The sequence below is a fragment of the Micromesistius poutassou genome, assembly GCF_964030765.1.
Source record: "Micromesistius poutassou genome assembly, chromosome: 18".
Lineage (NCBI taxonomy): Eukaryota > Metazoa > Chordata > Actinopteri > Gadiformes > Gadidae > Micromesistius > Micromesistius poutassou.
In genome coordinates, this window is record NC_140288.1 from 14,357,672 (window position 1) to 14,379,791 (window position 22,120).

Sequence of the window (22,120 nt, forward strand, 5' to 3'; positions counted from 1 at the left end):
GGCCAGGTAGGGCGCGATGCCCCAGGCCAGGTTGACGTTGTCCTTCCACTGCTTCTCCGTCAGGCTGATGTACTTGGACCTCCAGTTGGCGATGCTGGTCTCCAGGGACTGCTCCGTGGAGATGGCCAGCTCCTGGGTGGACAACGGGTTGTACCACGTGGTCAGCCGCTCGATCTCACTGGCCTGAGGGGGGAGGGGAGGGAGACGGAGGGGGGGAGACGATCGACACAAAAGGAAGTCAAAAGGAGGTACGACAAAAAGAAGCATAGAAGAGAACATATTCTCATGAGAGGTTTGGTTTCTGGTGGAAGCGAGGGAGAGTGGGTGTGCTTCCGGCGCTCACCAGCAAGGCGAGCAGCAGCGTCCTGCGCTTCATGTAGTACTTGTGCAGCTGGGTCCCTCGGTTGCTCTTCTTGGACATGCCTAAGAGAGGAGGCCGGAGGGGTTGATCTCAATACAAACAGTTTCTTCAAATGTCTTTTGGTGTACGGAGAAAGCCGTTTGGCGCAAGGACTACATATCGAAGAGAGAATATGAACGTGGTGTTCCACAAGGCTCTACACTCAGTCCCCTATAGTTTGTGCAGGACATCATAAACTTTTTTTTGCAGTGACTCCATTGATTGTTCTCTCGGCCTGACATGCAGATCACTTTGTATAAAACCCTCTGCCCAATAACCAAATGACGATCAACTCAAATGTTAACGTGTGCTGGCATACCGGACTTCTTGGAGGCGGTGGACATGCCACTGGACAGAGGGTAGGAGTTGATCCAGCCCTGGCCACTCGCCTGGGAGCGGGCACTGGAGTCCGCGTTGCTCCGGAGGTCCGGGGCGTTCATCACCGATAGGCTGTTCATGGACGGGTCCTGGTTGTCTGGACGCACACACACGCGCACACAGCAAATAAGAGCGGGCCAGGGAGGACACACTCAAAGGCCTACTCTTTGTCTTATAGAATCTGAATTTCCAGTCAAGCAGTGATCAAGTATTCTGAATTTGAACACTGCAAATGTGCGTATAAGGAACTGCTGTTCCCGTTCATGTCTCCTATTCCTATGTATCCATTTAAAGATATGATCTCTTCCAATGACATGAAAGATCTCTTCTGTTGTTGTTGTTCAGAATGGAGCTGAATCAAGAATAGCGAACTATATAGCAGAATAGTGCCTATAAGCATTATAAAGTGTTGCATATAATCATGTTAGAATGGTGTAAAACACCGTTAATAAAGGTGTTTTTGTTTTGTTCTCTGGATCACTGCTCTAATTTGACCTAAGCTGAGTAAAGCAGTTTTAGTAGCAGATTCCTTGAAGAATATAATATCTTCTACCCTATGCTCTCTGGACAACACCAGTGAAACCCACATGTGAGTAAAACCAAACACAGACAGATACAAACATTCAAAAGATCACATAGTAAAAATGAGGCACATTGATGGGTGTTTCATGATTGGGTGAAGGGGAAGATTACGGAGAGCTCAATGAGTTGCATCCACAAGTCAGGCTTTTTTTTTGCTTCTTTTTCTTTTGACGGTCATGCGGTTTTAAAGGATGGAGACGTAGGGTCAACCCTGAACCACAGATACAAAGGCAGGGTACTACTGGCTGATAGTAGACCTTCACAAGAGGAGGCTTGTGGATTAAGTTCATCTGGTATCTGTGGCCCGAGGGACTCTTCTACCTTGAACGGGGGGGGGACGTGTGTAATGAGAATGGAGAGGAGGTTGCTTGTCGTTGGATCATCATCAGCGGCAGTGGATCCATCAGTAGGGTCTGGAACATCTTCCTCTGCCTTCGTCTTCGTCGTCCTCTTCTTTAGGGCAGGCGAGGGAGAGGTGAGCGGGGGGGGGGAGGCGTGCAGACGCGATGATGACCATACACACAGCGCTGTGACAAATTCATGCTTATCCTCATGGCCGGGGGAGGGTAGAGCGAGAGAGAGAGATAGAGAGAGAGAGAGAGAGAGAGAGAGAGAGAGAGAGAGAGAGAGAGAGAGAGAGAGAGTCGAAAGTCCAACTACTGCCTTCAATTTTGATCCTGGTCTCTAAGCCCCAAATGTTTTATAGTTTAAATGAGTTTTCCTTATCATTTTATTGACTTTATGACATTGTTGCATTGCATTGTTTCATCTTTTGATTTACTATCTAGTGTACTGCTCTGACTGGTCAGATCTTCAGTTTTAAGTGTTTGTTTCATTTGATTTGTTTTGTGTGAAGCCCTTTGAAGGAGCACACGTAGGAAAGGAAATGCTATGTCATAATAAAACACTCTGGAGAAGAGACAGAACGAGAGTGAAGGGAGATAGGAGAGAACGAGACAGCTAAAGAGATTTGAGAAAAATAAAATATACACATCAAAAAGTCAAATCCGAACCCAAAAATAAACAAAACGAGGCCAGTGAGGATAACGGCGGAGAATTTGAGTTGGCGGCAGCAAAAATGAAAAAATGAAAAAAAAAAAAATGATGAAAAAATGTTTAAAAATAAAAAATAAAAATGAAGAAAAATAAAACCATCATGCCCTTGCAGCAGGCCAGTGGCAGCCGGTAACTTCACCGCGGTAAGCTTACTTAGGAGGGAAATCGGAGAGGTGCTGGACACGATTAGCGATCCGAATATCCCGGCAGAGAGGCTGCTCTGCGCGGGCGTGGTGCAGAGCTCACCGGGGGGCACCAGGTGGCACGCCGCCAGGTACTTCTTGTCGGAGAGGATGCTGGCGTAGAAGCGCGTCATGATGCTGATGTCCTCCCGCAGGTGCTTGTCCCCCTGGGTGGGGAACTTGGGGGCGACGCTGGGGGGGACAAAGGGCGTGGCAGAGGAAGGTTAAAGGTCGGTGCGGAACAGGCAGACGTCGTCGTGTGGTTGGACGTGGTGTGTGTGTGGTTATTAGGCATGGTGGGCGATTCGCGAACGATTCGGTCGGAACGAACGAATCCCGAAGGTGAACGACGAGAACTGATTCCCAAAAAGAAGAGAACTGATTCCTTTTTTTTTTTTTTACATAAAATAAAATGATGGTCACTCAATCAATATGGTAAATAAAAGATAGAAACGAACAGAGCTTCGTCTCCCCTCGACTTCATTTTGATTGAGTCTAAAACGTTCTCATATTGATTGAGTCTAAAACGTTCTCATATTGATTGAGTCTAAAACGTTCTCAAACCACACGTGTAATGCTCGAGCGGCGTCGTAGGCTAATGCTACAGAAATTAGCTGTTTTCCCGAGTACCGTCACCGTCTGAGACCTTCTGGTGGTTTTAAAGGCTCCGTTTGCGGGCGTACCTCATATTTAAAAGCAAAGCGGTGAGGCCAGACACCTGAGATGCCCCCGCCAAATGACGTAACAGACCATATGACTTAACAAACTGAACGAACTGAACGAACGAATCAAACGAACGAATTGTGACAGTGAAGGGAACTGAAAGAACTGATTCCCGGAAAAGAATCATTTTGCCCATGCCTAGTGGTTATCCGTGGCAATACCTGAAGTAATCAAACGCCGTGGAGTAGATCTTCTCACGGAGCACGTTCCTGATGGTGGTGTTGGTGACCACGTCTGAGTGGAGCAGAGCCAGTCCCAGCGTCAGCAGCCTGCGGTACATAACAGTTATTAAATATTGATTTAAACAAGGAAGCCATTTTGATACCAGCCTCTGATATAAATCATTTTTTTCCAATTATTCAAAGAAATGGCAAAAGCAGAAGTATATAATACCTAATTATTAGTAATTTAGCACACTTAGCACACTTTAGGACACTTTTTCCAGACTTTTTCCAAGGTGATTTCACTGAACTCAGATACACGTCATTAAGGAGTAGTTAAGGCATCTTGGAGGATGCCAAAATGTGGGCTGTGACCCTTTGAACTACAATATGGCAGGATATACAAGGTCAAAAAAACGAAAAAAGAGTAGTCAACACAGAACAGTCCTAACATTGACTAAAACAAGGAAAACATATTAGCAGGACAACTGTGTGTGTGTGTGTGTGCACGGGTGTGTGTGTGTGTGTGTGTGTGTGCGTGCGTGCATGTATAAGTGTGCGTACCTGAAGCGGGATCCGATGGCGGCCACGTGGCGGTTCAGGCTGCTCTTGTTTCCGCCCACGTTGAGAGACAGCGAGCGCTGGAGGAGACTGCCGAAGATCTCCACCTGATCCGCACTCGAGTACTTTGCTATTTCAAACCGCTGCACTAGAAACTACCAAGAAGAGAGAGTGTGAGGCAGCTCGTCTACTGAGGCCGTGCTGCGTTACCCACGTCCTCCCGCCGTCGTTCGCTCACTACGCGTTTGACGAGAGAAGCAGTCAGTGGACGAGCTGAGCTGCTTCGTTTAAAGTCATTAAAAGACGACGGCGACGGCTGGAGATCTCGGCCAATTGCAACCGTCGGACAACCTGCTTTATGGGCGCGTGTCTGACGACGCGGTTGAACCATCGCAAAATCTCTTCCTGTGTAGGATGCACTGATCTATCCTCGGTCCGAAGCCACTTCGATGGGTGCTTTAGGCTTCTTAGCTCACTACATATTGGGTTAATGGGAACAACGACAATCAAGGAGTACATCTGGAGATTCAGGAAGCGAGGAGTGAGTGTAAAGGCTGTGGAATGACCCTTGGAATGCAGACAAATGTGTCTTGGTGCATCTTCTAGGTGGAATGATCACCAAGACCCACACATACACATACACTCGGTGGGAGTTTACCTCAATCCAGATGTGGTGTGGAGTGACATCTGGGGGGCAGGGGACAGGCTGGCTCTCCTCGGAGGCAGCCAGGGGGTCTGCCTCCACCTTGGCGTCTGAGAACAACCCCATCTTCAGCTCCACAGTCATCTGCCACGCCCCCGCCATCTCACGCATGAACTGCACAGCGACACACAGCCAGAGAAAGAGAGATGGACGATATTAGGGACAGGGATCTGGCAGGGACCTCATGATGTGATATAACAAGATTACTGAGTGATGTAAATAGATTCTGTATCATTTGGGATTTAAATAATACGATTTTCTTCCCCAATCAATATCTCTAAAATGTTACTCTAAAAGAACTGCTTCTTTTACTACAAGTGTGGCGTTGATGTTAAGTCTTTTTTACACGCCATTTCAAAATCAATACACTTGTGACATCACAAAAGGGTGTCCATGACGCCGCATGATGGACAGATCCGGCCTCACGCTTGGTGGTGAAATAGGGGCCCCTTTAAAGACAGAGGGGGGCAAAGTGAAACACTGAAAGACGGTATCCCTACGGGAACTTCGATGCCAGTGCGCGCTGCCAGCAGCCACTCCCAGCAGGCGACGGCCGTCTCCATGCCATGCTCGGTGAACATCCTGATGGGCGACCAGCAGAGATGGTGCAGGAGCTGGGGGTCAAAGTCTGGAGGGACGGCGCCCACGGCAAACACCCAACAAGAGAGGATCACCACAACATGAGTCTACGTTGAACATTGCATCGTTTGGATTTGGCACAAAACACCACGAATCACTGTCACTATGAATACATTTACATTTGTTTTAATTGTGAGTGCACTTGAGCACAGGTGGCCCCCAGTGGGAACCGAAGCCTTCACACAAGCAGTACACCTACACGCTATAGCAGCTGAGCTGGAGAGGACCGATGATGAGGACACAATGATCGTACAAATCTCTTTAATAAAAGAACCCAACCAAATTATCAGGAGGTAAAAAGGGATGGAAAACCTTTGGTGGTGATGAGCAAGGCAGCGAGTTTGAACATGGCCTCGGTGAAGGCTTCAGGCTGCCCGCTGTCCAGCGCCTCCCCCGTCAGCTTCACCATCAGCCGGCTGAGGTCCGAATGACCCCGCACCACCTGGGAGAAGTGGATCATCCCAGAGACCTGCGGGGAACGAGGGAACACACAGAGTGAGAGGAGCAAGATCAGCATGACACACGCATTTGGTGTGTGGTTGCCACTTACCTCTCCCGCGTATCTGTTCCGGAGGTTTAGAGAGGCCATGAAGTTAGAGTAGTCCTTCTTCACACAGGTGGGTCTTTCGGTGAGTTGGGTAGTCTATATGAACGAGGGGAGCGTTAAAAGACCAGGTATCGGAGTAATGAGACAGTTTAATAATGCATAATGAATAGAGAATAACAATGCGGTGTCCCACAGGGCTATATTCTCAGGATCCTGCAGTTTCTATTGGGCGGACCACCTTCTGTTCGGTTGGTCAATAGCCTCTTGTCCGATCAAATTCAATTTTTTTGCAGATTCTTTAACCAATCGATTGGTCGAAAGAGGAGGTGGAATTTCAATAGACCTAGTTGCCCTACTGCCCTAGTTTCTATTGCTGAACAATGTATGTCTTTTGCTACAATAATCAATACATTTTTGTTACACTAATGATTACATAGAATAAAACACTAAAGGTTATCTTAGATTATTATAATTGTAGGCATTACACACCCCCAGTGTTGTGCTCTGTCTGTTGTAGCCAGCAAAGTGCAGTATACTCTCTGTGGCCATGGCGAGGCCTGTGTGCTGGGAGAGACCCGACACCCAGTTCTGGTGCTTGTTCAGATACTCCTACAAAGCAGAAAAGATCCACCAGTTATAAAATTGAAGCCCTACTTTAAACCAAATAGTTAGCAGGGTTAATTGTGGTAAGTCATTAAAACACAACAAGTTTACAAATCCTAGTAATATGAGTATTAACAACTCGTAGTTCATGCATTTCTATTAAGTGATGGACCGGAGCGGACATGATCCCTATACCCACTGAACATGGAGAGACTCTGATCAGAGCTGGAGGCATACCTGCAGGTGGGACTTGGTGACGGACGGAGCCCATTTCATAGCCTCCTTGAGGATCTCGCCACAGCGAGCAGCAAAGTCCTTCACTATGCTCTACAAACCAGACATAAACGCAGTATATACGCTTTAACCGATTCAACTCCCATCTCATCTGTACACATTGTTTCTTATCAATTAATGAAAAAATCTCGTAAATTTGACAGATAAATAAATATGACATGGGCCTTATGGTGGTCATCTTGGTTCTAAACGTTAGCTGGGTGAGGGAACCGAATGCAGAACACATTTGTTCATTATGGCACCACAATGGGCGCTATAGGTGAAAAAGGCTAATTTTGTGGACAGTACTAGTACCAAAGCGTTGTACAATATAATGTACACACACATTCTTAGCATTGTTGGCCCTGGTGTGAATTTAACCCTGGCATTGTTAACGGCTTGCTCTGTTAGGTGAGCTCCACAATAGTGGACCAACCAACCATTGAGATTCCTAATGGTGGAAAATAGATTAACTTACCTCTCTGGCTTCGTATGTATCCGGTGCGGTGATCCTGTAGGGCGTGTCTGGGATATCGTAGTACGGTTGATCTTTATGAATGTCCTGCAAAACAAAACACATCACGGGCATCCACGTTAATGTCAGGTCTGAGCGGCACATTGTTGTACTGAGAGGTGGAAGAAGAAAGACGTTGGTTGGTGATTAGGGGAACCTACTGCGCTGAGGGACAGGGACAGGGTCTGCAGGATGTCCAGCATGGTCCTCAACACTCGCCCACTCCACAGCAAGTGAGGGAAACTAAGGAAGGAAGGAGGGAAGGAAAGAGAGAAAGACAGAAAGAAGGAGAAGAGAAGAGAAAGATAGATAAATAGAGATGCAGCAAGAAAGGAGAGTAGAAAGAGGCGCCGTTAGGACAAAGAAAGAGAGAGAGAGAGGGAGAGAGATTAATTGGATTTCCCCAGAGCAAGTTTTCAGCACGGTCTGTGTTAAATAAGTGATGTGGTGTATGACAGCGTGTCGTACGTCTCAGCGAGCCCGGACAGGTATTTGTCAGCCACCCTGCGGATCCTCTTGTGGATATGGTTGAAATTGACCAATAGGAACTGAGCGTGGCGCTCCAGCTCCTCCTCGTGGCCTTTGGTTTTGGCCTGAAGAAGAAAAACAGGTCAACAGCTTTAATTATGAATGTCAAACGTTATCCAGGTGGAGGTCAGCCTCAGATCCTCCATGTGACCCATTAACACTCTCTTTACTCTCAAAGTCTCACATCGTAGATGACGTTATTCTTATGATGCTCATTTCTCCTTACCTTTTCAGCCATCATCAGCAGGAACACTTCAAACACCTTGTCCCCGACAGCGATCACACACTGCATCATCCCTGTTCAGGTTACAGGGAAACACAAAGCCATGAATAAATAAATACCATCAAATGAAATATATGGCCTGTTAAGCCCTGTTTGAGCGCGGCACTGGCAAAGGCTATACCAATAAAGTCCAGTTCTTCCTTGTAGTATTTATGACCGACATTATGACGTACGCCTACCAGATTTATCCTTCTGAATGGCCCGGTCCTCAAAGTACCGGAACATGACCTGGAAGCGCTCTGAGTCCAGAGCACGTAGCATCCTGGGGAGAAACACAAACCATTTACCCCTACATGAAGGGCCACCCAGATCCACGAGCAAAAGGTGGATGGAGCTCAACACCCTCGGGAGCAGTAAACACAACGCCCAGCATTAAAAGGGTGACATATCATACCACCAGGTGTGAGTGTGATTAGCCGTTACAAGCCGTTTTTAAAAATCGGCCTCTTCTGACATCACAAGTGGGCGTGTCCACCTAGATGTGTGCCGGATAGATCAGTCTAGCCAGCCGACCCAGTGGACTGTAGAACAACGCTGCTCATCCATCCGTCATACATCTAGGTGGACACGCCCACTTGTGATGTCAGAAGAGGCAGATTTTCAAAGCGGCTTGTAACGGCTGATCTCACTCACACCTGGTGGTGTAATATGAATAAACACAACCCACAGCCTCTTCTCCGTCAAAACCTATCGCTTCCCCACGTGTCCCGCCCCCCTGCAGAGCGGCCGGATGTGTGTGTGTGTGTGTGTGTGTGTGTGTGTGTGTGTGTGTGTGTGTGTGTGTGTGTGTGTGTGTGTGTGTGTGTGTGTGGGTCCCCCCCCCCAGCTACCTCATGTACTCCAGCCTGTAGACGGACAGCAGGTAGGTGGACATGGCGAAGTCCAGCTTGTGGATGAGCCCCACCACCTCGGGCGGAGGGTCCAGCAGGTTGATGATGGTGCTGCGGAGGTCATTGAGCTCCGCCTGAGACACACCACAGCACCACAAGTGCGGTTAGGGTTAGTTAGCGGTTAACCAACGGCGCTTGGAGAGCGCTTTGCTTGGTTGCTGAAGGCACACTCTCATAGGCGGGGGTGGGAATCTTTTGGGGTTTTTTTGGGCACCACCAAAGGCTTTTTGGGATTTTCTTGTGATTTGGTTCAATTTTGAGTCTTGATTTTAAATGATTAACGATTTAAGATTGATTCTCGATTCAGTGCATGGGTATATATGGGGATAGGCAAATTATGACTTAATGGTTGATCGTCTAATACTTTCACTTGAAACTGAAACTGAAGATAAGTGCTGTGCTACTGAACTCAAAAAACGACTAAATACTGTCGTCTTTCAGCCCCTTGTCCCCGGAACAAGAAACAAGGTGTAAGCATATTGTCAAGTGTGCACGTGGAACTGTGTGCACACACTTCACAACCCTTCTTCTGAAGTGTGTGTGTGTGTGTGTGTGTGTGTGTGTGTGTGTGTGTGTGTGTGTGTGTGTGTGTGTGTGTGTGTTTTCCTGCTGCTCACCGCAGTGACAGTGTCGTTCTTGAGGGCCGAGTTGTACTGCAGCTCCGAGCGCAGAGGCTCCCCGCTGGGGAAGGTGAGGAGAGGCGACTTGGTGGCGATCTCACACACGCCCTCGTACCACTCCTCTGGCCAGAGACCTGGGCAGTACACAGGAATACACAGCTCATGAACCATGAAATACAGAGCTCATAAACCATGAAATACAGAGCTCATGAACCATGAAATACAGAGCTTATGAACCATGAAATACAGAGCTTATAAACCATGAACTACATAGCATATGGACTTTATAATCCGGAGCATATAACCTATGAAATACAGATAATATTAATTATGAAATACAGCGCTGGGTATCAAACCCGGTAACTTCCGGTATGGCCACACTGCCCCCTCCCCTCTACTGCTATAAAAAACGATTACAATAAAATTCAAAATCTTCACAAGAATAAAAACTGATCAATTCATGTCCAACACAGGGGCACTGCAGTGGAGCTATGGATACAGAACATAACATAACAAGCAAAACAAAGGAACCCCCACAGGGAGTCCAACCACATAACAACAACATAATGTACCTGATCCCTCCACAGCGAAACCCATGACAACGGAGTAGAGCCAGAAGTCCCTGAACAGCTTCTGGAGGCGCGGCTTTGCTTCCTTGATCGGCGGCAGCCTCCTCGTCAACTGCAGACGCGGGGAGACAAACACATGGAGGGCGTGTTGGTGCCCATTCAGAGGAAAAAAGCTACGGTAGCACCTCAGATTAGCTGCTGGACTGCGACGATTGGTCCTGGGTGAGGCCTATGGGTATTTCGAATTGGGTGGTTATATAATATAATGACACATACACCATTTGGTGGATGATTTACCCAACGGATGGCCTCAACGGGACTTGAACCCCGAACTTTGATATACCAGCAAAAAAGACTTCACTGCCACATCAATGGCAGTGCTCCGAAAGAATGTTGTCCACCTACCACAGCGATAACCGGAATCAACACGCCCAGGTTCCCTGCGCTGCTCGACGCCTAGAGGGGGGGGGGGGGGTGGGGGGAAACAACGCCGGAGTTGAGCCGTCGATACTCTGAACAAGCGAGCGTGCGTCGTGATTAAAGAGTGAGGCCGTGTGGCGCTACTACCTTCAGGGCGGGGCCCTTATCGGCGGCCCTCTCGCTGGCCCTCTTGCCCTCCAGGCCCAGCTGAACAAACAGCTCCAACAGGTTGACCAGCAGCTCGTCCACCATGTGCTCGGCCTGCAGGTTGGCCGCGATGTTGGCCAGCGCGTTGATCACGGCCAGGGAGCAGTGTCTGCACACCGGGGGGCGGGGAGACGGTGGGACGGTTTTGTGTTGAGGCAAAATACAAAAACCCATTTGTATTTGTATGATGATGCGTGGCATTATAGGCAAGGCAAGACAACTTTACTTATATAGCTTTAACTTTTCATACACGAGGCAGACTCAAAGTGGTTTACATTGAAACAACAGTCATACAATGAAATGAAATAATAAAATAAAATAGATAAGTAAATATTATTGCACTTGTCGCTAACGCCAATTTAATACACGTCCCTATCTGTTGCTTTTTTTACCCAAATCCTTAAGTGAAATCTGTTTACAGATTAACATGTAATTGAGATTAACAGTAACATGTTATTGATCCCGAAGGAAATTCAGAAGCAATGCCAATTGACATCAGATAATAAATATCTAATATGAAACATGAGGTTTATGACAGGTAGTGTCTAGTGTAGAGAATAGGAGGTCAAAAGAACGACGTGCGTCTTAGATCACGGTGGTTGTTTCTTACGGCTATGCGGTCCCTCACTCCTGATCCCGCTCTGACTGGTGTTGGCTTGTCGTAGCCTGCTAGGCCATGCTGTCAGTGTTGACTACATCACGTGTGTGCATGTGTCCGCATCTACTTCCCCCTCCGGGAGATTCATAGAGTGAATCTTATCTAATCGTACCGTACGGGAAGGTCATGTGACTCCATGGGACATTTTCATTGTGGGATTGTATCTGTCCTCGCTCGAGGTTTACCCACGGACACACTCAACAGCAGACCACAGGAGGGTCATTACGGGGACACAGCCAGTGGTCGTGGGTCACCTGTATCCGTGGTCCTTGTAGTCTTTGTTGGAGTAGACCATGGAGCTGGCCTTCACACTGATCTGCTGGAACAAGTTCCACACTTCCTGGTAGATGTATTGCTGTAGAGGTAGAGAGAGAGAGAGATCAACTAGCTGCTAAATATACAACTGAATGCATGGCTTACAAAAAATCTAAAATAGAATAATTAGGGTTAGGATTGAGTTGATGACTTCTACTCAGATACTGGAAGTACAATTGTGACCCATATGACAGATTAATGACCTGTTGACAACATACTCTTAACTCAAAAGTCTTTTGTCAGCTTTCTATTGTGCTCTCCCTCTTCCTTCTGCAATTACCCCTTTTTGACCTTTAACCAAATGTCTACTATCCTAGGTTCCTCTGGAAGTTAGTTTTTCTCTTCTCCACTCAAACAACTGCTGAATGTGCCTATCTGCGCTGTGCATAATACAATTTATAAACATTGAAACAATTGACTATACAAAGTCACCTACATAAAGAAAATATTTCAGCCTTTTTACTTGGCTACACTTATCTAACCCGGAACAATGGTTGCAAATTTGCTAACATTATAATTATTATTATTTACTGTGGATTGATTTTTGAAATTATTTTGATTTTGAAATTGATTTTGAACAAATTGCTAAAAGCCATTAGTACTTCTGCTGCTCCCCACCACGCCTTAAACACAACATGGCTTTGTATGGGACCACACAGACATAAAGTACTGACGTTGCCCGTGATGACCATGCAGCCCAGCTGGTCCACGATGAGCACGTCCAGCTGGGAGGGCGGCTGGCAGAACTTCTGCTGCAGGATCTGCAGGATGGGCTCCATGACCCGCGGGGTGTCCCTCAGGGCCACCGCGATGTGGCCCAGGGCCCGGATGGTGTGGTCTGGGATCATGTGGGCGTCCCTGGAGGAGGGGGACAGGGGGGGGACGGCGCTCGCATGAGGAAGGTCTGGAGGAGTCAGGACACTGTTTTTGGTGGTCGTTCGTTGTTTTCGTTAGGATGCTGCAATTCCACCGGCCTTGTTGTTCATGTTCAAAGCCCGTTTGAAGACGCATCTTCTGACTAATCTCTACTCCCCGAACAACACCTGATCCTCACCTTCCACTCGCCTGCCCTGTCTGTATATATAAATGTATGGATAAAAATGTAAATGTAAATGTATGTTTTGTATTGTGGTTGTATGTCTATATATGCACTGTGATGTGCTATGGCGTGGGTTGTCTGTGTGTTTGTGTCCTGGTATTTCTGCTCTGGGTTTATTGCATCCAAAAACCCTCCGATCTCCTTTTATTTACCTCGATCTGTGTGTCTACCTACTATCTACCTACTAAAAAAAGATAAAAGGCTGTTGGTCCATGAGCTGACAATGTTGAAATCTGAGCGCGACTTTTAATTAATTAACTGGCATCCGAGTACCACTTTTGATTAATTCATTGGAACGAGCACCATATTAATTAAATACTTAATGTTTAAACTTAAAAGTTTTTAATTATCTCAGCGACCCATCCCTGATCTGCTGCTCCTGAACAAACCCGGAGCTCAGAGGGGATCGTGTCTTTGCTGCTGTGGCTCCAGAACTCTGGAACGACGTTCCTCAGCTCATCAGAGAGGCCTCTCCTCTGTCAAAACCCCTCTCTTCTCCTTGGCTTTTGACACTTAGGAAGACTTTGGAATTTTAACTTATCTTTAATTTTTATCTTTAAAATTAAACTTAAATAAAAAAAATAAAAATAAAAAAAAAGATATGATAAGTATCTTTTTTTTTAAATTATTTTATTTAAGTTTAATTTTACTTTACTATTGTGTTGTCCTGTTGGGCTGTTTTCTTGTCTTTGATTTGTGATGTCTTCAACTTATTACGCTGTAAGGCACTTTGGTCAACAGTGGTTGTTTTAAAGGGCTTAACAAATAAAGTTGGATTGGATTGGATTGAATTGACTTAATAACTGGTTCAAAAATAGCACTACGCTTTCACCATTCGAAGGGTGGGAACCAAAGTGTAAGGGTTAAGGTTAGGTTATGTTATGTAACGTAGGACCAAAGGTCCGTTCCCAGCCTGGGTCTCAACAAGGCTGATTGAAGGGGCTGAGGGCCACACTAGCACTGACTTACTTATCGTTGTCCTGGTAGATGTAGAGACGGTTGGAGAGGCTGGCCAGGAAGGCTTCCACGATGACACTGTCCATGGTCAGACCGGCCTTTAAACACCTGGAGAGAGGAGCAAGAGGAAGAGACCAGAGGAGGAGGAGAGAGGAGAGAAATGAAGGAGGAGCAGAGAGGAGACAAGAAAGAAAGGAATATGAAAGGAGACGAGTGCAGTAAAGTAGGCAAAAAACGGAGGAGAGAATGAGGAAACGAGGAGAGAGGAGGAGGAAAGAGGGAGGGCGTAAAAAAAACATGCTACTGGTGCACAAACCAAATACACAGAATACTAGAAAACACTCATTCCACCAGCACCGGTGTTGTCTATGTGCACACAGACGTTGTCCTCACCTGCAGATGTTGTCTATGGAGATGTCTCTGAGCTGCTCGTACATGGAGGCCTGGCTGCTCTTGTTGGCGTGGCAGCCCAGCATGGACAGGGAGTGTTCGTTGGTCACGTGGATCTTGATCTCCGCTCCGGCTGCAGGGGGATTCAGAGACGTTCAGCGTGCATTAAGGAGCAGCTGGGAGTCAGGCATCTTGCTCAAGGGGTGCCTACAGGTTAGGCCGTGGACATTGGGGATCGAACCCAGAACCTTTCATCTTGGAGTCCAACACCCTTCCCACTAAAACCATCTAAATTCCCACTGTGACCTTTGAATCTTCTTGCCAATATGTTGTCCCTTACTGCCCTATGAATTGTTGAGCATTTCAGACTGAAGCAACAGAAGGAAAGGTCTTCATTCATTATTTGTCGTACAGTTAAACAATAGTGTGTGTGTCTGTGTGCGTGCAAAGGTCCAGTTTGGTACCTGGAGCGTACTGGCTGTGGTACTTGTTGAGCTTGACCAGAACAGGGGAGGGCACCACAAGGAAATCCCTCAGGGACGTGGTGACCGAGTGGGCGACCACGGGGAACCGCTCACACAGACGACCCAGGCCCTGGAACAAACACAAACCAATATTAACATGATACGCAAGAGCCAGAGTGAGTATAAATACTTGTATGATCCTGAATCAAACTGCATGCATATTATCATGTGTGTCTTGGGGCATGTCCCTACAATGTACCTTATTCCTATTAAGTCACTTTATCCAAAGTGACTTACAGTGAATTCAGATACATTACGTTATCATACAGTATCATACATTATCAGTTAGAAGCGTGTAGGCATAAGAGCATCTTGCTCAAGGCTGCGTACTCATGGGACCAAACCCAGCAGCTTTCGTGTCATTCAGCCCTCGATGCGGGCCTGAGGTGAGTCTTTTGAGTCGGTTGTGGTACCTGGAGACAGCAGATGAGGAGCGGCATGTGGGCGATGATGACTTTGCTGGACGTCTTGGACTGGAGCTTCTCCGACAGCTTGGTGCACAAGTTCTCAGCTCCTGGTGGTGGTGGGGAGAATCCGGAGAAGAGCCAGGAGGAGGAAGATTTTATATGCAGAGGCAACTCAAAGTTAAAAGTTATATTATTATGAAACAAAGAGAATAATCATTTAGGAATAATAATAAATTACCACTAAAATCAATAATTTTTCTGATTTTTCTGTGCTTTTTATAAACATATTCTATTTATGTATTTAATTCCTACTGCAGTGTTTGTGTAGGATACAATCCTCAACAACTCTATGTGCAAAATTTGCTCTACAAATGTGGTTTTATTTGACATATTATCATTTGCGATATATTGTCGCAAATGATAATGTTGAAACAGGGCCTAAGGCTGTCTTCACATTGACTGGTAAACATAAAATCCCCTCAATGAGTCCTGTACAAACATTTGACTTGACCGTACCCTGTTCCTCGGTGACGGCCCACACCATGAGGTCCACACAGGCGGCGTTGGCCTGGCAACGCAGCTTCAGGGGGCTCAGCTCACTCTGCAGGTGCTCCACGTCGTGCAGGATCCTCTGCAGCTCCGACTGGCTGCTGCTGAACTGCTCCAGCACAAAGTCATGGACCTCCTTCACGTAGCCCGTCTGCAGGTCTGGAGAGGGGACCGCGTTAGTGAAGAGAGGCTACAGCAACAGCTAAAGACAAAATACAGCCTTTTTATAATAATAATAATAATTATAGAAGAATAATATGTTAATAATATGTTTCATAATTAATTTAGAGAGTATTTGAAGGCTAAAAACATCCACACATACACATAAACGCAAATATAGAAACGCTCAATCTTTGAATTAAATTTAATAATAACTAATTAATTGTGGAATGTGTAGTATAACATGATCCTTAGCATATACATGTTATATTAAATTCCTATGGCAGAGCAAAATCAATAAAAAAACGTCGTAGTGATAAAGTAGAGAAGGAAAGGTAACTACTTAAGTTCAATGTGTCTTAAATTAGATATGATAATGGATATCCAGATCTCAGTGATGGTGAATGTGACCTAATGTTTCCTGTAATGCTACACTGAAGGGGAGGTGTCCGTACCTTTCAGGTTGTACAGTGTGTCTCTCAGCATTTTAAAGATAGCCACGTACAGGGGGTCGCTGAAAGTTTTGTAGTACAGGTGGAGCCCTGGGTTCAGCTAGAAAGACATTCAGTGATGTGCTATTAGCAATATAAACACAGAAACACAATTTTAAGATCATACTGTATTTTACTGATTTTAATTGGCATATGAAGAAAGAACATACCTCTAAGACTTCTGCCAAAGTGCCATCCAGTGTTTTCAGAAATGACTCAGAGACGAACAGTTCAACCTAAACCAAAGAAAGCAGATTTTGATTTTGATTTTAAAAGAAACATTTTGACAGACTTAAGACCATATGAAGTCACAATAAAGAAGTTACATTAGTCAATACTTAAAACCAGAAGTGTGATACATAAAATCGGTAGTGTGATAGTGGTTGTACAGATTGCGTAATAACCTCACATCGATAGTGTAATAATTAAAAATGGTGACATTAGAATGCATATCAGAAGTTTCCTGGTCAATGTCGGCAGTGTCATTTTTAACATCGGTAGTGTCATCTTTAATATCGGTATCATTACCTTAATTACAGTTGTTATCATTAATATTGCTAGTGTTATCATTTATATCAGTTGTGCTGTCGTTAATTCCCGTAGAGTTATCGTTAAATTTGGCTGTTGAAATTAATATTGGAAGTGTCTTTGTTATTATCGGTAGTATTATCAGAAGTATTATCGTTAATAACAGTAGTGTTAACTTTGGATATGGATAACTTCGGTAGTGTCACCTTTATTATCGGTAAATACAATGAGCATCGGCAATGTCATCGTTAATATTGTCAGTGTTATTGTTATTGTTCAAATCTGCAGTGTCACGGTTCATATGGGCGGTGTGTGAGCACCATGTGCAGCAGCTGTCGCAGCATGTCCAGCGGGACGTCAAAGTCCCCCGGGCTCTTCCCGGTGAAGAGGGGGGACACGGAGAAGCTGGAGCTGATGGTGGAGAAGTAGTAGTCAGGGTCCACCGCACTGCCGTCGGGGAGGTAGGAGCCTGCACACGGAGAGAGACCGTCACATGGACCAATGAGTCGGGGATATTTTATCGCAGGGCTTGTGACACCGTGACGTCACATCGCATTACTGATTACTGAAGCATAGCAGCAAAGGAGTGAACACAGAGAGATGATCGAATGTACCGATGGGTCAGTGTTTTTTTTATCATAGGGCTTGTACATTGTGACGTCACGTATTTAATTATAAATTATTGTTAACTCAATTATGTTTTTTTTGGTCATCGTTTACTAATTAATCGTGAATTAATGAATTCTGATGACCAAGCTGATCGTTATGAATCTTCTTCAAGGATGCCTACAGGTAGATTGAGGGCATTGGGATGGACCCAGAACCATTCGTCTGGGAGTCAAACACACCTCGAAGAGACAAGACTATTCCTGTCCATGATTGTATGCTTAGAAATGCCCTCAGCCTCACCCGCAAATCCCTCAGGATTACAGCATCATTCGCATGATTAACTTTCAATGTCAAACGACAACCATATCAAAACAGCAGGGTCGTGTATATTCTCTATGGCGCTCACCTTCGAAGTAGGGAGCAGAGGGGTCCGTGGGAGAGCTGGGCATTAAACCAACTCTCTCTGGACTAGCCTGGGGAGAGAAACACGTCACAATTATTAAACTTCTATACAACCAACTTCCTCTTGGCCCAAATAACACTCCTACTAGGGCATTACAGACTTGTGATGTAGATAAAAGCTCAATACTCAGATGCTTTCCATTTGCCAACGTCGAGTGTCACTGTTTAATATTTTGAAGATGACCACTTGGAGAGTGGAGAAGCCTATTTTTTATCTTTTTTTTCCTCCCCTCAATGGATTACTAAACCAATTATCGGTAAATGTCAAAACGCCCCTCAAAAAGATAAAAGGTGTCACAACCTCTCAGTACAGAAGCACACTTGTCTAAAATGATTTTTCGCTCCAACGAAGAAAAAAGCAGTAAAGGGACGACAAAACCTTGCTAGCCTGAAGCACATATTTGGCAGCCGGATGTGAGCGAAACAAACGACGTAACCGCGACCCTCCCATGGGGGCGACGCAGTAGCCTGGCTCCGCCCGCCCACCTACTTCCGCCCAAATTTCATTTTCCCTTCAGTAGTCAGTCTGGGGGCTGGGCCTTGTTAGTGGGATTTTGCCCAAACAAATTTCTGTGTGACCAATCAGCGAACAGAGGAAGTGGCTGAGAACGATGACGTCGAAGTAGCGACGTATTGTCAATGACAAGACCCAGCCTCGACAGTTGACTGCAAACATTATCTCTGTCCTTACTGTAGAATATTAATGTAGAATTTGTAATTGTTCCTTGAACTCTAAAATTAGATGAACAAAACCTGCAGCTATCGTTGACAGACATCTTCACGCTTCATCTTGTTTTGTTTGTGTACACAGCCTGCGCATGCGCGCAACGTAGTTTCCGGCCGGTCCCGGCGTATGACATACGTCACGACCAAACGCTATTGCGATTGGTTATGGCAGATCCAGAGTGGCACTGGGCAGATCCAATAGTTTGAAACTTCAACAGACACCCGCCTCCAAGTGAGTGAACGTTTGCCAATTACAGCAGTTCCAGACCTTCTGTACAAATGAAATGAAGTACGATGGTCTGGTAGCACCAGGCTAGCGACGCTGCGCTGTGGCGCCGAAAGCAGAAACTCTGCGAACTTATGTGCGTCACCGGCATTGCGACAACAAAACGACAACAATAGGGACCGTGCACACTGGTCTCGCCGACCCCTTCACAAACGGCGCCATCGTGACACCTAAAACCCCCCCGGGGGGGGACCTAACCCCCTCCCTCCGCAGGCGGCCCACCTGCTGCGACGCTCCGGAGGTGGACGAGCTCTTGCGCTTGGCCGAGTCCCCCTGGCACACGGCGAGGAAGGAGCTGGGCAGGATGGAGCGGAAGTCGCTGAAGGAGCGGCGGCGGGCGGCGTCGCCGTCGTCGGCCGACGCCGGCAGGGGCACGACGGGCCGCGGGAACAGCTTGGACAGCAGGGCCTCCTCCGTGTTGCTATAGCGACCGAAGGCCCGGGCCACGCCCAGCAGGCACGGCACGGTGTACCTGCACAGGTACTCTGGGGGGGGGGAGGGAGGGGTGGATGGTTGTGGGGGTTAACAGCAGCCTGGAGGGGTCAGGGATGTAGAGATTCAGATTTTCACATTTGAGAAACTGAGGCCTTCTTCATGTCATGGAGTAAGCAGGGTAGCGAAAATGGAGAAAGGGATAGCGATAGGCAGGGTTGCCACTCTGTCGTAATGACACACTGATACATACAATGATACACAGCACTTTTTGAAGGACAAATGGACTGGGTTTTTCCAGGCCCAAAATGAGGCTTGGTGAAGAGGTGGAGAAAATAAAAAAGTGCCGCTAACTGCTGTGAGGGATTCGAATAAATCTGAAGACATTACATCACTAATTATTTCAACAGTGAGCACACACATTCCTTCATTATTCTCTGACGATAGCTGTTTGGCTGTGTGTGTCTCCCGTCCCAAACCAGAGAGGAGAGGGGGGGGGGGGGGGGGGGGGGGTGCTAAACAATGCATGTTACCTAGGCGACCAGTCGCATATCTGTGCTAAGAACGCCTAAGAGAGAGAGAACAGCCAGTGACACAGAGCAGTGATCAGCACATCGCTGTATTCCTGTAACCTAGGTGGAGAGTGACACTGTAGAGCGGAAGGCAGTGTATCAAGCAGTGTATCAGCACTCCAGATGTTTAAAATTGTATCATAGGTGAATTTTGAGACGACGAATGCAAGAACCTGAAGCTCAGAGATTACGGTAGGCTAAATCCAAGCACTTTTAAGGACTTTATTGGTCCATGCACTTTCAAGGCCTTGATTCTTTTAATTTTTATCCAAGCATTTCCCAGTACTATCCAGACCCGTGGCAACCCTGGATAGGGGAGAGGGGGAAGAGCTAGGAGGGAGACAAAGCCAGAGAAGAGAAAGAGAACAAGAAAACGCAAAAAGGAGAGGGGACAGGGGGAGGAAAAGCGGGAAATAAAAGAAAGGAGAGAGAAAGAGGGGGAGAGAGATAGAAATCTAGAAAGAGAGAGAACAGGGAGAGAGAGATAGGAACCATGCAGGGTTGATACCTTTGTCATGGTGCTCTGGGTCTCTGCAGATATCCTGCAGCACCTGCATTATGTCCATCACCGTCTCCAGGATCTGACATAGAAACACAGCTCATTAACACACGCACGCACGCACGCACGCACGCACGCACACACACACACACACACACACACACACACACACACACACACACACACACACACACACACACACACACACACACACACACACACACACCTGTCCTCGTAGTGTTTCATCTCGCTGAGCGACGTCTGACAGGAGCGTCACTAGAAAGAAGCTGAAGTTCTCCGCTACAGGGAGCGTATCTGTTTCAAAACATACACAGACAAACATACTCATCCACAGTAACTTACAGCTCATTCAATGGCATTAAGGAGTAGGCGGGGTTTATGGCATCTTGCTCAATATGCCTACAGGTAGGTTGTGGACAATGGGGATCGAACTCAGAACTTTGCGGTTGACGGAGACGAACTCCCCAGTTCCAACACTATGAAAGTAGAATGAGTGTATCTCTTTACCCCTTCCTTTGCGCTCTGAGCTCTCCTCGATCCATTGAACCCTAGTGAGTCCCTTGAGCAGGCCAAGGAGGTAGGGAACAATGGCGTCTTTGTGCTGAAACACCACAAGCACAGGACACACCAACATGTGATTCCATCGCATTGTCACACTTCGATAGGTACATTTACCGTCAGCGGAGCCTTTCATCCAACGCCATAACAAGTGAGGCTGAGAACCATAAAAGAACACAATCTGCAGTCTGCCACTACAACAAATTCAAGTGCTGTGATGAAATGAAGTGATGGAAGAGAGCAAATAAAAGCTAGGCGACACTTGTTAGTGCATCGTGTGTAACTGACATGTGTGACTTGTTATGAACAACCAGTACCTGCAGGTTGGACTCCACCAGGAAGATGCCCAAAGCGATGACGGCATCTCTCCTACGCTCATCCAGCTGGAAAACTCCCCGGAAGTCCACTGGACACATGCAGTGCAGCTTCTGGACCTGGAGCAGAACGACCATCACCACTCGCTCAAGGTCACAGCGGGCCGCAGCCAATGGTGCCTTCTATTTGTCCACCCGACTCGATCTGCGAGTCGGATTTCCGAGTTACGAACCGGAAGTTGCAAATAGAACGCCCCCGAGGTCGTAAAAACGACTCGTCAACTCGTCTGAACTCAGAGGACCCCGAGTTCAGTGACAAAGATGGCTACTCCGAGCATCACATGTAGTAAACATTGTGGTTTTCTACTATTTTAAGCACTTGTGTTTTTGTTTGTAACCAAATGAAGAAGTCGTACACATAGCACTGTATACTGTTACCTATAGGCATGTCGTTACAGTCTTATTACGTGTTAAATACCGCCTATTTTGTAGCTTGTGCCGCTGAAATTGGCTAGAGACGCTCCATGTTGCTATGACAACAATGCCGATTCTTGAGCAGAAAGACTCGTCTTGTTGTGTGCCAAATAGAACGGGGTCACTTGTTTTCCGAGACGGATGTGACGTCACACCCGAGCTGCAAGTCGCGATTACGAGACAAATAGAAGGCACCATAAGCTAGGCTAACAGTGGAGTAGACCACAAGGAGATTGCTGGGCAGGTGATAA

The 22,120-nt window shown here is 46.6% G+C and overlaps 1 protein-coding gene across 1 annotated transcript in view; it reads right to left on the reverse strand.

The window, feature by feature from the left end:
• The window catches only part of pi4kaa (phosphatidylinositol 4-kinase, catalytic, alpha a), a 32,732-nt gene that overhangs the window by 8,619 nt on the left and 1,993 nt on the right, over nt 1-22,120 (reverse strand). Inside the window, exons 2-39 of the mRNA XM_084483340.1 lie at nt 21,399-21,515; nt 21,031-21,124; nt 20,729-20,817; nt 20,512-20,584; nt 19,222-19,484; nt 17,932-17,998; nt 17,237-17,385; nt 16,559-16,624; nt 16,353-16,449; nt 15,706-15,897; nt 15,196-15,296; nt 14,723-14,852; nt 14,262-14,391; nt 13,881-13,976; nt 12,487-12,670; nt 11,752-11,852; nt 10,780-10,948; nt 10,618-10,668; nt 10,216-10,324; nt 9,641-9,777; nt 8,964-9,097; nt 8,313-8,395; nt 8,077-8,147; nt 7,791-7,915; nt 7,484-7,565; nt 7,287-7,370; nt 6,773-6,862; nt 6,422-6,541; nt 5,936-6,028; nt 5,698-5,854; nt 5,247-5,374; nt 4,702-4,860; nt 4,047-4,198; nt 3,483-3,590; nt 2,570-2,790; nt 720-875; nt 344-423; nt 4-183 (exon numbers count right to left, since the gene is read on the reverse strand). Coding sequence (XP_084339466.1) covers nt 4-183; nt 344-423; nt 720-875; nt 2,570-2,790; nt 3,483-3,590; nt 4,047-4,198; nt 4,702-4,860; nt 5,247-5,374; nt 5,698-5,854; nt 5,936-6,028; nt 6,422-6,541; nt 6,773-6,862; nt 7,287-7,370; nt 7,484-7,565; nt 7,791-7,915; nt 8,077-8,147; nt 8,313-8,395; nt 8,964-9,097; nt 9,641-9,777; nt 10,216-10,324; nt 10,618-10,668; nt 10,780-10,948; nt 11,752-11,852; nt 12,487-12,670; nt 13,881-13,976; nt 14,262-14,391; nt 14,723-14,852; nt 15,196-15,296; nt 15,706-15,897; nt 16,353-16,449; nt 16,559-16,624; nt 17,237-17,385; nt 17,932-17,998; nt 19,222-19,484; nt 20,512-20,584; nt 20,729-20,817; nt 21,031-21,124; nt 21,399-21,515 — 4,638 coding nt within the window. The remainder of the gene's footprint in view (nt 1-3; nt 184-343; nt 424-719; nt 876-2,569; nt 2,791-3,482; nt 3,591-4,046; nt 4,199-4,701; nt 4,861-5,246; nt 5,375-5,697; nt 5,855-5,935; nt 6,029-6,421; nt 6,542-6,772; nt 6,863-7,286; nt 7,371-7,483; nt 7,566-7,790; nt 7,916-8,076; nt 8,148-8,312; nt 8,396-8,963; nt 9,098-9,640; nt 9,778-10,215; nt 10,325-10,617; nt 10,669-10,779; nt 10,949-11,751; nt 11,853-12,486; nt 12,671-13,880; nt 13,977-14,261; nt 14,392-14,722; nt 14,853-15,195; nt 15,297-15,705; nt 15,898-16,352; nt 16,450-16,558; nt 16,625-17,236; nt 17,386-17,931; nt 17,999-19,221; nt 19,485-20,511; nt 20,585-20,728; nt 20,818-21,030; nt 21,125-21,398; nt 21,516-22,120) is intronic.